At 33.2% G+C, this 16,535-nt stretch overlaps 1 protein-coding gene across 1 annotated transcript in view; it reads right to left on the minus strand.

Annotated features, from left to right (window-relative positions):
* TENM2 (teneurin transmembrane protein 2) overlaps positions 1-16,535 on the minus strand; it is a 970,061-nt gene that overhangs the window by 596,914 nt on the left and 356,612 nt on the right. Inside the window, exon 3 of the mRNA XM_058167878.1 lies at positions 2,885-2,968. Coding sequence (XP_058023861.1) covers positions 2,885-2,968 — 84 coding nt within the window. The remainder of the gene's footprint in view (positions 1-2,884; positions 2,969-16,535) is intronic.

Here is a 16,535-nt window from a genome sequence, read left to right on the forward strand (position 1 = left end):
TGAGGTTATTGCTGAAAAGAATTTAAACAATGGATTTTTGTTCTGTCTATTAGTGGTCCTAGTTCCAACAACATATTACTCTCATTAATTTAAAACTCTGTTCAATTAGTATTAACTTTTTAATTAGGTTTAAGAGTGTCTTGCTATAACATTTTAACCACTATCACACTGTCTTAAAAAATTCAGATGTTGTTAAAAACCAATTAAAGATCTACTCTTAAAGAATTCAATGCTACTTTAACTGATATTTCAAAAAGGAAAATAAAAGTCATTAGTGCAATAGATAACTGAAAAGTTTTATTTTCTATTACCAAGGCTTTAAACAAACAAATAAAATAATCCAGCCAACTCTTCACTATAGTTAATAGCTAAGTTTTATATTGTTAAAAACAAGTACAAAGCTAAAAGAAATCAATAGATACACTGTATATAACTTAGAGTAAACATTTGTTATAAATAAAAAAACCCCACAGACCTAATTAATTTTAGATACCAAACATCTAAAATTGAACCAAATGTATTCTGGTAAAAATATTATTTTCCATGAACTGATGCTTTAAAAGATGACTAAATTAAGTATATAGACAAGAAGAGAAAAGTGTCCACTGTGTATCATCTAATGATGACATCACCAGACAGACAATTGGATAGCATGATTCAACTGCCAAATAGATTGAAATTTTTCTGGGATCATTTCAGTAAGAAGCACTGGAAAAAAAATAACTCTCTTATGTCTCTCGTTGCTGTGACAAAAATCTAAATAAAGGGCATAAAGGTAAACAAAGAAGATGTTGAAATAATATACCTTAAGATGAATATACCTTAAGGGAATTGCAATATGTAAAACTAAAAATCATCAGTAGCAAGTATTGAATCCCACCCATCTGTTCACCCAAGATTCAGCATATTTTTGTCCAGATGAAGGAAAATGAAGCTCTCCCATCCTCCTTGGCATATTAACAATGTAATGAAGCAAAAATGGCAATTTTAGTTGGATCTTGATTTTCAGGGACATCCCTGGGACAAGGGCAGGTAATAGTTATGATTCTGTGAAACCATTCTTCTTTTTACAATGCACTGCACACAGAAGTAGATAGAAAGGAAGAGCATAGATCACATCATCATAGACACTGTCTTGACTCTACCCCTCCCCCACAAATGTTCCTTCTGAGTTTCTTCCGATTATCAGGACCAATAACAAACTATAGTTCTCATGAAAGAAGGTGAATATACATGTCTCAGGATAATGTTACAGGTTCCAATCTGGGTTGGTCACTGGGACCAGAAGTTTTGTCTTCCAAGCTTTTGTACTCGTGCCGGAGCTCATCTTCACGGAACTTCTCTCTAGCCTTTCTCTCTAGTTCTTCTACAATTTATAGCAGAAAAAGTCAGTTTCTGCTTCCCCTAAAAAACAGCGCTGGAAAATTTAAAGGATTCATAGGTAACAGTGCACTAACTTCTCATCCATCTACAGAATCATCAACTGCATCAAATGCCTTCTATGAACAGAGAAAATCCTTTCATGCTTGAAAAATACAATTAAGAACAAAGCCTGTAGCCACAATATAACAAAAGTTGTTGTTGTGTGCGCTTGTATTTAACAGTGATTTTTTGAAGAATGCTTCAGCGATTACAGGGCTATGTCCTCAGACAGATTACAAAAACAACCACCATCTGTCTACTGGCAGCCCAAAATGCATAATTTGGTCATAATTCTTTCACTGAATTACTAGTACTGGAAAGCTGTTATAATTGCCAATTCCTACATCTGCATCATCTTATGAATGGCATTATGAACAATATTCAGCTTTTTCATTACTGCACTGAATTTATATATGAAGAAATAGTGCCCATCAGTCATTAAAGCAGAATATGCTTAGGATTTATCTTTGTATGTAGCTTCAAATGTAATTTATTTACCCAAGTTTCAGCTGTGGAAAATAATCTAAAATATGAAATAAAATCCATAGAAGAATGGTCAGAGTTTGCTTCTATTTGTGTTTTCCAAAGAATAGGAAAGCTTAGTTTTGCTTTTATTTTTTTTCCCGTAGCAAATCATCTATTAAGATTGGAATAATATGTGAATTAGACCAGTAATAGTTGTTGTTAAAATTCTTTGTAACAAGAAAAAATGGATGAAACAGAATCCCAGGTAAGTAATAAAATAGATCAAAGCAAACACTGTGACTGAAAATGGCAGGAATAATTTTAAAAAGAAATTATTCCTGGTATTTATGGAGCGAATGTTGTAAAAAGTATAAGCCCAAAGCTACATAAGTTTATATTGTCACTTATTAAATGCAGTAACATATCTACTGTTCTCATAATACTGCATTAACAATACAATAATAGTCTATAATACATAGGCGAAGGAAGCAAGTTGACTGGTAGAATTATTGCACTTCCATCTAAACCTATATGGTTCTGAGTTTATAAAACCTACTCAGATATTCTGGAAAGATAATGCTATATTGGAAGAAGTCATAAGATTATTATGTGTAGATGCTGGAACTCATGAAGTTATTATATTTTGTCTTCTAATGCTCAAAGAGGAAGACAACATTATTAATGAATCAAAACTAATCAACTTTCATACTTTCATTTGAAATTGTGAAAAACATCTATAAGTTTCAAGTAATATTTCCTGATACATTTTAATGTTACACCTTTCCACTAAATTTCCCAAACCAATGTTTTTAATAGCAAACATTGACTAAAACAAGAAATATGTGCATAAACATGTACAAACACACATATGTTTCTGCTTATTCCTGATATTTATGGAACAAATATTTCATAAATACCTCGAATAGCTGGAATTGCCAACTAGCAAAATTGAATTTACTTATAGGAAATACAGGATGAAACAAGATAAAAATCTTACGTATTAGAGAATTCTTTGTTTCAGCCAGCTGCTGCCAGCCAGTCTGTCTGTCTTTCAATGTCTCAGAAAGTTGAGTATGAAAATCTAAATGAAATAAAATAAACACAATTTAGCATTCTCTTCCTTAGACTTCATTGTCAATAATATAAATTTTAGTATACTCCAGCAGTATTTCTCTAGAGTCACCCCACTAGCCAAACATTCACTGTGATTACAATTAAGTTCTGACCCAAAACTGCACTGAATTACCAAAATATGTCACTACTTTCAGTGGTGGGTTTCAAATTTTTTTACTACTGATTCTGTGGGTGTGGCTTAGTGGGCATGGCATGGCTTAGTGGGTATGGCATGGGAAGGATACTGTAAAATCTCCATTCCTTCCCCAATCCAGGGGAAGGTTACTGTAAAATCCCTATTTCCTCCTGATCAGCTGGGACTCAGGAAGCAGAGAATAGATGGGAGCGGGGCCAGTCAGAATTTTTACTACCCATTTTCCAAACTGCTCAAAATTTCCGCTACCGGTTCTCCAGAACTGGTCAGAACCTGCTGAAACCCACCTATGACTACTTTCCAAGACAAAGTCATTATCAGTAAATATAGGAGATGTGTGAATACTGATTTCCATTGCCCACATATTCAACCCAATCCTAATTTAAACAAAATTTATCTAACATATTCTCTTCTATTGTAGTCTTAGTTCATCTGCTGAATATGAACTGAACTTCAAATCAATTTATCTAAAATCTAGAAATGAAAATAAATCAACATAACATTTTTTCCCCAAAGAATGCCACCAAATAACATAGGTTCCTTATAGCATAAGAACCATTTTGAGGAGAAAAGTATGAGGAAAAACAGTTTCTTCTTTTAAGATTTTTTTTCCTTCATTGAAATAGATACATTCTAAACAACAACAAAAATTATCATAATTTAAATAGACCTTAAGTTTTTCCATGCACTGAACAAGATTTTAAAAACAAGTTCCTGCTGATTAATTATAATTTAATAGACAAAAATTTTCAGAAAGAAATGGGAGGTACATTCAGAATTGTTACAATTGTTAATAAAATTAACAGCTTGAATGGAAAAGGAAAGCTAATTAATAGCTAGGCCAAACCTTTCTTTCAGGTTAAAATTATAGTTTCTTGTAAATAATATTACTGTCAGAATATGTATCTGTAATAAATGCTAGCACACATTAACAAGCTAAAGTGAAGAATGGGTTTTTAGAAATGGACAAAAAATTAAACAATTTAAACTATGACAGCTAAACAAATATTTATTTATATGAAATATTAATAGTTTTTCTTCAAGCCATATTTGAGAGAGATTGGTTGTAGTGATGGACTGCAATCTTTCAACCCTCTTTGGGTTCTTGCCTTCAATGGAATACTTGTTAGATAGATTTCTATGGATGATGGATCAAACTAGCAAAGTCTATCTTTAAGGTAGGAGCAAACAATTAAAAGTTTGGGATGAAGGAACATAGCATTTTCTATGTAAACATAGAAACATTAATATTCCCAAACAACATTATGCTAAATTTGTAAAAGGATTCCTTACACTTTTACCAAGAAATGTATTAAAAAGACAAGTATCAAGACAAGTGGTATAAAAGAGATTTTATACCACTTGTCTTGAACTATTTGCTAGGTTTTCAGAGACAATGTACTTCCATCATATACTATTTTTATTGCATTCAGCAATCAAGACTCAATTTCATATTTCATAAAACATTTGAGTTTAATCATTTTGTCATACACATTCACTAAATCAACAAATACACAATGAGCTTTCTTTCTCATTTTTCAGTGACATTCTGGCAGGTAAAAATCACCCTGTGCATCTATCTGATGTGCATCTAATCTGCACATCAAATAGATTAACTGCACTCTCCATTCTCATAATTCATCTCTCCATGAAAATTCTGCCAAACTCATTTCCAGGAATTTTTAACAAGCTAATCTCCATATACGGGGTTTTTTTTTTGCATTCAATTTTTCTACTTTTTCCTTTTTACAGGAAAACAATAATTCATTCATCCAAATGTTAAGCACAGATGCATTGTTCACGCACACCTTACATAAATCATACCATCATGGAAACCAAAACAGGTTTTTTGTATTTTGTTTTATTTTTATGATTTTTTCTTACTTGCTAGCATTTATATTATTTACTTTATTTTTTACTCTTTGGCACATCACCGTAAATTCAAATTAAATTTCTAAAATAATATTTTCAAAATTTTGTCACTTTCAGTTTCATCCCAAGATATCTACTCATGTTTTAACATTTTCTTCATTAAACTAATAATAATAATAATAATTTAATTTTTATACCGCCCTTCTCCCGAAGAACTCAGGGCGGTGAACAGGCAGATAAAATGATACAATACATTACAATAAAAACACTATTTAAAAAACTTATTCAATATAGCCTAAATTTAAAATACAATACAAAATATAAAATAAACCTCAATAGAATCCATGTTTAAAAACCCTATTTAAGCCAGTCCTGCTCGGAAGAATAGATATGTCTTAAGCTCGCGGCGAAAGGTCCGGAGGTCAGGAAGTTGTCGAAGTCCTGGGGGAAGCTCATTCCAGAGGGTAGGTGCCCCCACCAAGAACGCTCTCCCCCTGGGGGTCGCCAGCCGACACTGTTTGGCTGACGGCACCCTGAGAAGACCCTCTCTATGGGAGCGTACCGGCTGGTGGGAGGCATGTGGTAACAGAAGGCAGTCCCGAAGATATCCCGGTCCTATGACATGGAGCGCTTTAAAGGTGGTAACCAGCACCTTGAAGTGCACTCGGAAAACCACAGGTAGCCAGTGCAACCTGCGCAGGATTGGTGTTATATGGGAGCCACGCCTCTATCACCCATGCGGCTGCATTCTGAACCAACTGAAGTCTCCGGGTGCACTCAAGGGGAGCCCCATGAAGAGAGCGTTACAGTAGTCCAGGCGAGAAGTGACGAGGGCGTGAGTGACTGTGCATAAGGCATCCCAGTCTAGAAACTGAAGGCTTGTTCATCCATTTCTTCATCTACTTCTATTTTTTTTATTTCTAATTTACATCAAAATCACTTTTCAGTTGTCATCTCTTTTAATCTTAACTGTTCATTGTTCTCCTTCTCTTTGTTTATATTTTTTCCTCATTATGCTTTTTCTTCATTATTTTGTTTGTTTCTTTGCAATTTTCCCTTTTTTAGTTTACTTTCATTTTTTTCTTATTTTATGCATAAAATAAGAAAAAAATTATATATATTTTATAATAACACTATTTTCACTATATACATGGTATAAAAAACAATTAAGCTTTATGGACAATATGTTTTATTAACTTTTTTTCCAAAAAAATGTTGCTGTGTTCGTGGAATGTTCAAAGCATGTATCAAGAACAGTGGTGGGTTGCTCCCAGTTCTGTCCAGTTCTTTAGAACCGATAGTAAAAGCAGTGGGAGGCTCCGCCTACCCACTCAAACATCATAATTGATGATCTGCGCATACGCGCATGCTCCCGTTGTGAACCGGTAGTAAAGGTAAGTAGAACCCACCCCTCAACAAGACCTTTCAAAAAAATTTGAAAAAAATGTAACTATGTTCTTAAAAATAGGTAAATGTAATTTTTCTAAATTGTAATCATCACCAGATAGGCCCATAGAGTTTGCTTTCTGTTGTCCATCATGGCAGTGGTCAATCAAGGCTTTCACATAATTTTTTGAAGGAAGATAGAAAAGTATATACTAGGTTATCCTAAAGGTGCTTTTTCAAAAGGCAACTGGAGTTTGGTTTTCCTTGAAGACCTTTGGGACAACCATAATCTGGATGACTGAGAATCTCCATAGACACATATTCTAGGTTAGCCCCCATTAGTCATGTCTGTAGCACATGCAGAATCCTCTGATTACGTTAAAGGCTACACTGGGCAAGTCTGGCACATTGTTGCCCATATGCCACAAATGCAACTAAAACTCAGTTTCATCCTATTCAACTTTATGGAGAGTCAGGATTCTAAACTGCATATTACCTTGCAAGCATACTATTTATCATACCACACCAACCAGGAATTACGGGCAACAGAAACCCAGATGCCTAGGGAAATATATGAATAGCTCCTTATTTTTCTGTGCAGCATGGAAGCAAGTAAATTCAATCCCCATAGAAAAGATTACCTGTGTCTGACAACTACTAATTTCTGAAATAGTAATATTGCTGAAATTAATTGCATTTTGCTAGTTTTCTATCCTTCGGTTAGCAAATCCAAAACAGCAAGGACTCTTAAATAATCCATCCATTCAGGAACATTTTATTCAAAAGTTGGTTTAATTTATAGTTATAATAAAAACATAGAATTACTGGTAATATATTATAAATACCCAGCAATCAACACCCAGATGAGCACAGATTAACACCAAGATTAACACTAGACCACCAATCAAAAAGTAAAACAATTCCCCAGTCAAGGAACTACCATTTCAGACAAACTAACATAAACAACAGCTAAATCAAGGAATCATCAAGAGCACTCCCACTCTCAGGCTACTAGTATACAAAATGATAGCAAACCCCACTCCCTTCAAGTACTGATGATGTTACCTAGTTTGATAATGAAACATCTGCAAGAAAAACCAAAGTCAGAGCAACAAGGAGCCCACAAATGCTTTTCTGGAAAAACAAGCTCTAATTATGGATGATTAATCACAGTACCTCTTCTTAAGTTTTTTAAAAGACTGCTAACATTTTTTTGTCCCATTTTTAATAGTTCCTTTCATATTGTAGTTTTGTTTTTGTTCCTTTATCACTCTATTTTTTAATATATTTTAAAAACCCTATTCTTAATATATTTCTTGCAGATTACTGGGAACGATAATCCAAAAAAAAATTCAACAGTATCATACTATGCATATTGTTTCCAGATTGCAATTTACCAGCTGCATAAAACATCTAAATATTAAAATTGAAGAGTTTTAACTTTGAGCTTTCTGGCTTTCATCCAAGTTTACCTGCTGGCCATTAAAGAAGCCCTTGAAGTGTTGTTACGTTAGAGGACATTGGAGTTCTAATCATGATCTATCCACTTTTCAGCTATTTGGAGAAAAATTCTTATATAACCAATCTCATACCTACTTACTGTATATGGCATTCTCTAAAACTGACAGGGTTCATAGGAAGGGATCTGCATAAATGGATTGAGCTCTGCCTAATTAGCTTCAAGGTTCATAGAACCAAATTACTTGTCAGGAAGATATAGATCTTCTGGTGGGTGGTGAAAGTGTTGTGGAAATGAAGGAATCAGAAGTTAAAAGAACACTGGTGCAGTAAACAAATCATGGATAAATCATGGATAAAACAAACCAACCTGGAAAGAAAAATATTTTACAGCTCTTATGTTGACCAACTGTGGAGAAGTCATATAAGTCGCCTTGATAGTAAGATGGGTGACATATAAATTTAATAAAATAAATAAATAAATCTAATAACAGGGATGTTACCTCAGGCAACTTCTTGTTTTTCCCTTGTTCCATTTTCAGTGAAATCATAATACACCTCATTAAATAAAATCCAATCATTCCTATTCTCTCTCTTCCCTTTGCTCTCAAGCATAGAAGGCTAAAGTGTCTGTTCCCCTCTCTCCATTCCACACTTGAATATAAACGCTTGAACAAAACTATAGTTCAAATCAGAATATAATTATTAATCTCAAAAGATGCAATTGTTGAATTAATTGAAATAAAACAACATATATTTTTATGTTTCACATATATTTCCTTTTTTGTTATGACTATAGAAGCCATATCTGAGAGTTATGTTACCATTAGCGATGCTACGAAGGGCCCTTATATAACTCTGCATTAGCTGATATCAAAGCCAAGAGTGATTTAAGCTATGTCATTTTCAAGTACTCAGGTCCAGGAATAATCAGTTGAGAGCTTTGTTTGTTTGTTTTCTTTGTCTGATGAAGCTTATTCTTGCTTTTAAAGGCTCAGAGAAAATACAGCAGCTTTTCAAGAATACTTCAAAAAGTCATGAATAATACTTAGGAATACTTAGTCAAGAACTGTTAAGAACTATTGAGAAATAGGGGATTTTGCATTTATGCTGAAAATCCAACCTTAAAAACAGTTGATTTTATCATAAGTAAAAGCCAGGAATTAATAACTATTAACCAACTTATTTTTAAAAAGTTAAAATTTATTTTAAATACAAGTGAATGAGGTGCCATCCAGCATTATGATAGTAGATTCTGACTGGATAGTCTTTGTCCACAAAACCTTCCAATGTGGTTTGGAAAAGCTATTACCACTATGAAGTATAATTATGAAGCATAGGTTTCAGCTGATGAATACAGTTAAAGTTTTCTGCTTGATATATTCCCTAAAACTGCACAAGTCAAAAAGAGGGCTGTGAAAATATTTACAGACCCCTCATATTTTTGTTTATTTATTTATTTATTTTGTCAGACAGTATATATAAGCGTAAGCATGAAATAACTATACAATATATAAGCATATATATAAGTATGAGTATGTAATAACTGTATTATCCTTTATATTATCTATCTATCTATCTATCTATCTATCTATCTATCTATCTATCTATCTATCTATCTATCTATCTATCTATCTATCTATCTATCTGTAGGTCTTTGGTTATTTGGGTTTTCTCCCGCATAAAATTGGAAGTGTCTTGGCGACGTTTCGATGAAGTCTCATTCGCCATCTTCAGGCTGGTGTTATCAGCTTTGTGCTTCTAGGAGCAATGTGTGATCGCAGCTGTTTCTTCCTTTTAACTGCTAATAGGGGTTTGAACTGATTGGTTGGGGGTTTGGCTGTGCTCTGATTGGATGGTGGGGTTGGCTGTGCTCTGATTGGATGGGGGGGTGTTCTGTTTGGGGGGCTTGGTTGTGTTCAGGTTAGTCTGAGTTGCATGGGGATTTGAGTTGGTGAGCTGCATTGCTGTTGTTTGGCTTCGTGTTCGTGGTTGTGCTACATCTTCATGGTGGGTGTCAGTCTGCTACATGTATGGACTGGAGGGGTTTGGAATGGCTAATGATGCGGCTGCGGTCTGGCTTCTGGTCTGTGGTTGTGCTTCATCATCGGTGTGGGTTTGAGTCTGCTTTCCGCGTGGATGTGTGGTGGTGACATGCTGTGTGGCACTCGTGAGTGTGGGTCTTGTGTCATTCTTCATGTTAGGGACTTCGTCGAAATGTCACCAAGACACTTCCAATTTTACGCAGGAGAAAACCCAAATAACCAAAGACCTAAATACAAACACCCACAAAAACCTCAGAAAACAAATATATCTATCTATCTATCTATCTATCTATCTATCTATCTATCTATCTATCTATCTATCTATCTATCTATCTATCTATCTATCTCCTGGACATAAACTGTTTCATCTCCTCCCCTCAAAATGATGCTACAGAGCTCTGCACACCAGAACAGCTAGACACAAGAAGGGTTTCTTCCCAAATGCCAACACTCTGCTAAACAAATAATTCCCTCAACATTGTCAAACTATTACTAAATCTGCACTACTGTTAATCTTCTCATCATTCCCATCACCCATCTCCTTCCACTTATGACTGTATGACTGTAACTTTGTTGCTTGTATCCTTACGATTTATATTGATATTGTTTCCTGATTGCTTATTTGTACCCTACGACTATCATTAAGTGTTGTACCTTAGAATTCTTGATGAATGTATCTTTTATGTACACTGAGAGCGTATGCACCAAGACAAATTCCTTGTGTGTCCAATCACACTTGGCCAATAAAAAAATCTATTCTATTCTATTCTATTCTATTCTATTCTATTCTATTCTATTCTATTCTATTCTAAAGTTAAGCACTAAATACAGTGTGTATTTAATATTAATCAATGATTTAAATTGATATTAATCTAGTTCATCAATTACTGTTTATTTTAACATATGTTCTTTCTTTAAATTGTATTATTTATTCTGGTATTTATTTAAAGCTTTATCTTGATCTCATTATTGAATCATTGCTAGGCAGAATAATTTATAACACTTTTCTTTTTTTAAAAAAAATATGCTTTTTAAAAATGTAAAAGAATTTCAGCTAAATATTTCTGTGGCACTAAAGTATGCATTTAGTTGAAATACTAAGGCCAAATGAAATTATTGGTATAAATCAGCTTTGCATAAATTATTGGTGCCAAAAATTAGCTTGCAGTTCTTCCCCTGTTCTGCTTTCTATTTTAATATCAATGTAGTTGAGGATTCCTTTCAAATTTCTCTTGGTGATAATTTGGAGTTTACATTGTTGTTTAAGTGGCAGAAAGAGTTGTAGCTCTATTGTTTCTGGTGCACATTATCCTCGTTCTGAAGTCACTCTGGCTGCCTACATTTCACTATCAAAAAAAAATCAGTGATGAAATTTGGAACGTCACATGGAAAATCAAGGAGACTGAATAATGAAAAGGGAGCTAGCTGAACAATGAAAATCAAGACATTCACAGATATTACAGAAGTATCCACAAGCCACTGTTTTGAAAGTGGAGGGAGTGACCAGGTAATCAAAGTTTCAGCTTTCTTCAGTATGTGTCACATATGTAACGATTAAATTGTCATATTTAACATGCATGTAAAAAGAGATAAGGCTTCAGTTCTCTACTTGCATGCACTATCTTGAGCTAATGATTGTCACTGCAGAGGCCCTGAACCTTTGTAATTTAGTACTTGTATTTTTAAAAATGTAAGGCCACCACACTTTTCCCGTGGGAATAATCACACTGAATTGGAATGTGTAAAAAAAAAAATCAGGTTAATTTTTCTGTATAGCTTTTGTTTAAATAATCTGCATAGTGTAATGTTGTAAAACAAAAGTGGTAACTTTGGAATAATTAAAAGAATCAAAGACTGATTGACACTAGTTATAATATCTAAGCAGCATGCAAGCTGTATTTATTAAATTTATTCCAACAGAACAGAATATATGTAGTTCAGGGTTGAACAGCCATTGCAGTCCTTAGTGCTTTCTGAACTCGCTATTATTAGTATAGATTATTAAATTTATTTTCTTGCATTGAACTAAATAAAATGAATTATTCATCTATTGAAAGCTCACTCTAATACAAGCAGACTTTCTATTTTTAGTGAGCATTGGGCAAAAGTATTTGTTATTTCACATTTGACATTAGTTTGTCTCATTTGTCCTATCTTTCTTTTCTCCCTTCCTCCATTCATACAAGCTAATAATCACAAAAACCTCAAATATATCTTTCAATAATCAATTCATACAATCTTCAAAAAAAGGGAATTTGAAAAACAAAACAAAAAAGTAAGTTAATGTCCAAAGAAAGAGAAACCCGAATAGCTCATTTTTCACATTTGCCTTTCATCACTGTCAAAGGAAAACTTGATTTTATCTATCTGGTGGTGCAGGTGAATATATGTCTTACTGATGTAGTGGTGACAGCAGTTACCATATTATAAAACTTGTCCCTAAGGCTTTTATCTCAGCACAGAACCCTTATTCAATACAGATCAAACTCATGAAGAATTTATGGACCCAATTTACCTAAAGTTAAGCATATTTTTTTTGATAAGAATGTTAATTCATAAATGAATATAGTCACAAAATGTAAGAAGTACACAACTGTAAGTAAACAATCAACTTAAAAATGTATTGAAAAAAGAAAACAAAATAAAACAACCTGTGATTTAAAATACCATGGTTCTCCCTCCCTCCTCTCTTTATATATTTATATATTGCCTTTCTAGGCTTTCAAACATATATTGACCAAATTGCTGGATGACCATCTAGAGTTAATGTTTGATAATTTCTATATCAGAAGAGAAATTGTAGAATTCTCCCACACTCTGAATAACTGTTCAAATACTGAAAGCATTATAAAGTCATCAGGTCAGCAAAGATTTTGAGGATCTTCTACTCCATTCTCCTGTCCAGAACACTAATCCTAGACTATCCTAGAAAAATGTATATCCAACATTTATTTAAAAACCTCCAGTCATAGTTTTCTTGTTGGAAAAACTAGATCCAATTTTTTTAAAAAAGTGTTTTATCAAAGATGTTTCTCAACCTAAATCAAGCAATGATCCAATGGGTCAATTGAAATCACCAGTAGATTTAATATAGGAACAAAAGCCATAATATCTTTTCTGACTGACATTTTTTTTATTAAAAGACATCTTCTTTTAACACGTATAATCTCAAACCTGTTTTGGTTTCAATTTAGGCCAGGAATCAGAACTGATTTCAGTAATCCATTTTAAAAATGGCTGCAGTTATATTTGTCTCAATAACTTGCAAAATCTCAGTGGGAAATAATCCATGAAGTTTTTATCTGAAGATTGGTGAAACAATACATTTCAGTAGGCAGCTACAGACGTTTTTCAATAATTCAGGTCTGAAGTGATTCTATTAAAAAAAATAAGTTTCCGGGTATAGTTAGGAAGTTGCTAGTTGATGTAAACAACATATGGGACACTTGTGCCTGTACTCACACACACACACACACACATACATATATACAGTTGCTGGAATACACTAAGTAAGAAAACTATATGAAACTATAGAAAACTATATGAAACTAAAAGTACAAATGGATTTTTAGAAGCTATCTATCTAACATCCTTTTTGTGAGCATTCTCTGAGTACGTTTTCAAGAAATGAGTAATGAACAGTATGAAAATGGAAATGCTGCTTATATGTAAAGAAAAATAACACAGTCAAAATATTTTTAAACAGCAAGAATGTTTTTCCTAACTAACTGGCTTTTCTGTTCTTAAGTTTAATGTTTTATTCTTCCCACCTCAGTTCATAGTAAGCTAAATAATATTTTATCACTGACACTGAGATATACATTTCTTGGGATTTATCAACATTTGGTTTATAAAAAATATCAAATTAAAAATACTGAAATGTTTAGTTGTAAAGCTTATGATTGGGGACTATTAAATAAACGTATTAAGTATCTTGATCCCATAATATGAAGCAAATAATCAAAAAGACTGCCTAATTTGCCTGAACAGAAAATACTATTCAGAAGTTTTTCCTAAGGCAGGGCATCAATAAAATTCATGGCAAGTCTAGCCATCAGTATGGAAGTCTATTTTAGAATCCTGGATTTTCTTCCCACAATAAATGATTTTTTTCTCCCATTCTGCCATTGCTGTGTCAGCCTAAATAACATAATTTAAAATGAATATACTCTCTCTTCCTCTCTGCCCTCTCTCTCCCCCTCCTCCCCTTTAAAAATTTTGCATTTAGTGTTATCTGAAGCAATTACACCCAGATCTTTCAATTCTCATGAAAACCATTGTTTCACCTAATCTATTTACTAACTTTTTATTGACATTCGGTACGAACTTTAAAAATAATCTCAGTGAGAAAGTAATATATTTTGAAATTATCAGGACAAATAAAGCATATCTACCATCTTTAACAATTTTAAAACAAGCAAGCAAACTTTAAATAGATCATCAATGTAGTCTTTACATAGAATATATTTCCTTATTCTGTAAATAAACCACACTTATGAATCAATATGGTTACTTAATATTTGCATGTTGATTCACAAACCTCTATGCTTAGTATGTTTCTTGTGCTATTTTTCCAAACTTTTTTCTTCTATACTCTTTATAAAGTAATTTCCCTTACAAATGTACTGGACAATAAAATCAATCCACTTATATAATTATATAACATAATTATACTACTGTAAATATAAATAATTGGATTCTATGTTATATTTTCATCTATGTGGAAGCCAAGAACGTGAAAGAGTAAACTTTAAGAATTTGCAGTCCACTGGTTATTTTTATCCTGTAGGTAAACCTATTCTTCAAAAGTATCGCACTTGCCCATGATTTAGCAGAACAAATCTCCCCCAAAAGCATAAACATAATTGATCATGGTTTTTTTTTTACAATTTTACATACTAAAGAAAAGAAACAAAGTATGATAGACAGGATGGTAACACTCAATATAGAACATGAAGATGTAATACTTAATGAAACAGATTATTCACCTGAAAATAGCAAGAGGCATAAATGTGTTATAATTATACTTGCAATTTTTCACTTTCACATCTAGGAGGATGAATATTAGCTTTATGATCTATAACGTGTATTTATTTTAATAAATGTATGGCCAGAGACCAAAAGTAGTACAAATGCCATATAAACTAAGAACGGAACAGAATGGAACAGAACAGAACAGAACAGAATAGTTGGAAGGGACATAACAAGAAATGGAAATGATTACAAACATTGAAAATTATGAATCTTCTAGGCATAACATAAAGAACCAAACCATTCAAGCCTAAATATAATTCATATTGAGATTCTTTAGGCCTATAAAGCCCTACTGGGGGAAAGACCCAAGAAACCTATTGGACCATTTCTGCAAATTGAATGTGATCCGATTGTTTCTTTTGGTTGAGAAGAGATATCTCAGCTTCCTTCAGTTTGGAAGGTGAAGAGGCGAGTTCCTCAAACAATAGTTCTCTGTAGCTCACCCAGTTAGTTCCCATTATGGTTAGTTGATGTAATCGAATGTGTGGATAGCCTTAGGGAATCAGGAAAGATGTTGGCTAGGTAATAATGACACAAGACAAGCACAAGACAAGCAGGAAACCTCAACTTAACAGTTAAGTAAAGAAAGTAAAGAACGGCCCTAGTTGATCAAGCAGTTAAAAATGGCAGAGGGAAGTGTGTGCAAAATTATGTTAAGATTACCATATAGTAGAATTGAACCCTGTTTCCTGTCTGGTTTATGCAGAAGACTTTTTTTTTTAACAGGCTTTAAAAAGTGGTTAAAATACCACTTTCTTCACAGCTCTTTGCATATTGACATATATGTTTTATTTCCTATTCATTCCCACCCATAATGAATGTTAAACCCTAGAATAGTTGGGTTTGACAGAAAAGTGGAGTAAGTTAATGCAACTTATGTATAAATTAAAAAGAACCTAAATCAAATGAATCATTATTTTTACCTTGATATAATGTTCACATAATATGCAGAAGTGGAGACATTTTAAATCAAAGATTCATTGGAAAAAAGTCATTGAGTAGCATGTGATCTGTTTAGAGGAATGAATATTTGTTGAAGGAAGTTAAAACAACTATACAAAATTCATTGATTCTGTCCAATTTGATATACAGAAATAAGAGTTAGATACATCAGATACAGGGGTGTAAATGTATACTATGATTTTTTTCTTAATTGTGAGGCACTTAAGAAATGTACAGATTAAGATATGAAACTACAAACTAGAAAAGAAAGTGTCGGCGAGTAATGAATCGGTGGTGCTTAAAAAACTGGTTTGGTCATATAAAGAAAGTAAATGAGGAATCACAAAACAAATATACAGTATAAAGAAAGAGTGAATGGGTGAAGAGAAAGGTGAAGACCAAGGAAGTTATGACAAGATGGAATTTTTGATGTCATAAAAAAGAGAGAGAATTAAGAAGTTTAAAGAACAAAAAGCAGTATATTAGACGAGTAGATACAGTATAGGATATAGCAGCTGGGAAGAATAAAAGGAGACACAGTAGTTAGAATGCAGAAGGCTAACTCTGCCAACTGACAGCAGTTCGATCCTGACCAGTTCAAGTTTGACTCAGCCTTTCATCCTTCCAAGGTCAATAAAATGAGG

This window comes from Ahaetulla prasina, chromosome 2 (assembly GCF_028640845.1).
Source record: "Ahaetulla prasina isolate Xishuangbanna chromosome 2, ASM2864084v1, whole genome shotgun sequence".
In the NCBI taxonomy this organism is placed as follows: Eukaryota; Metazoa; Chordata; class Lepidosauria; order Squamata; family Colubridae; genus Ahaetulla; species Ahaetulla prasina.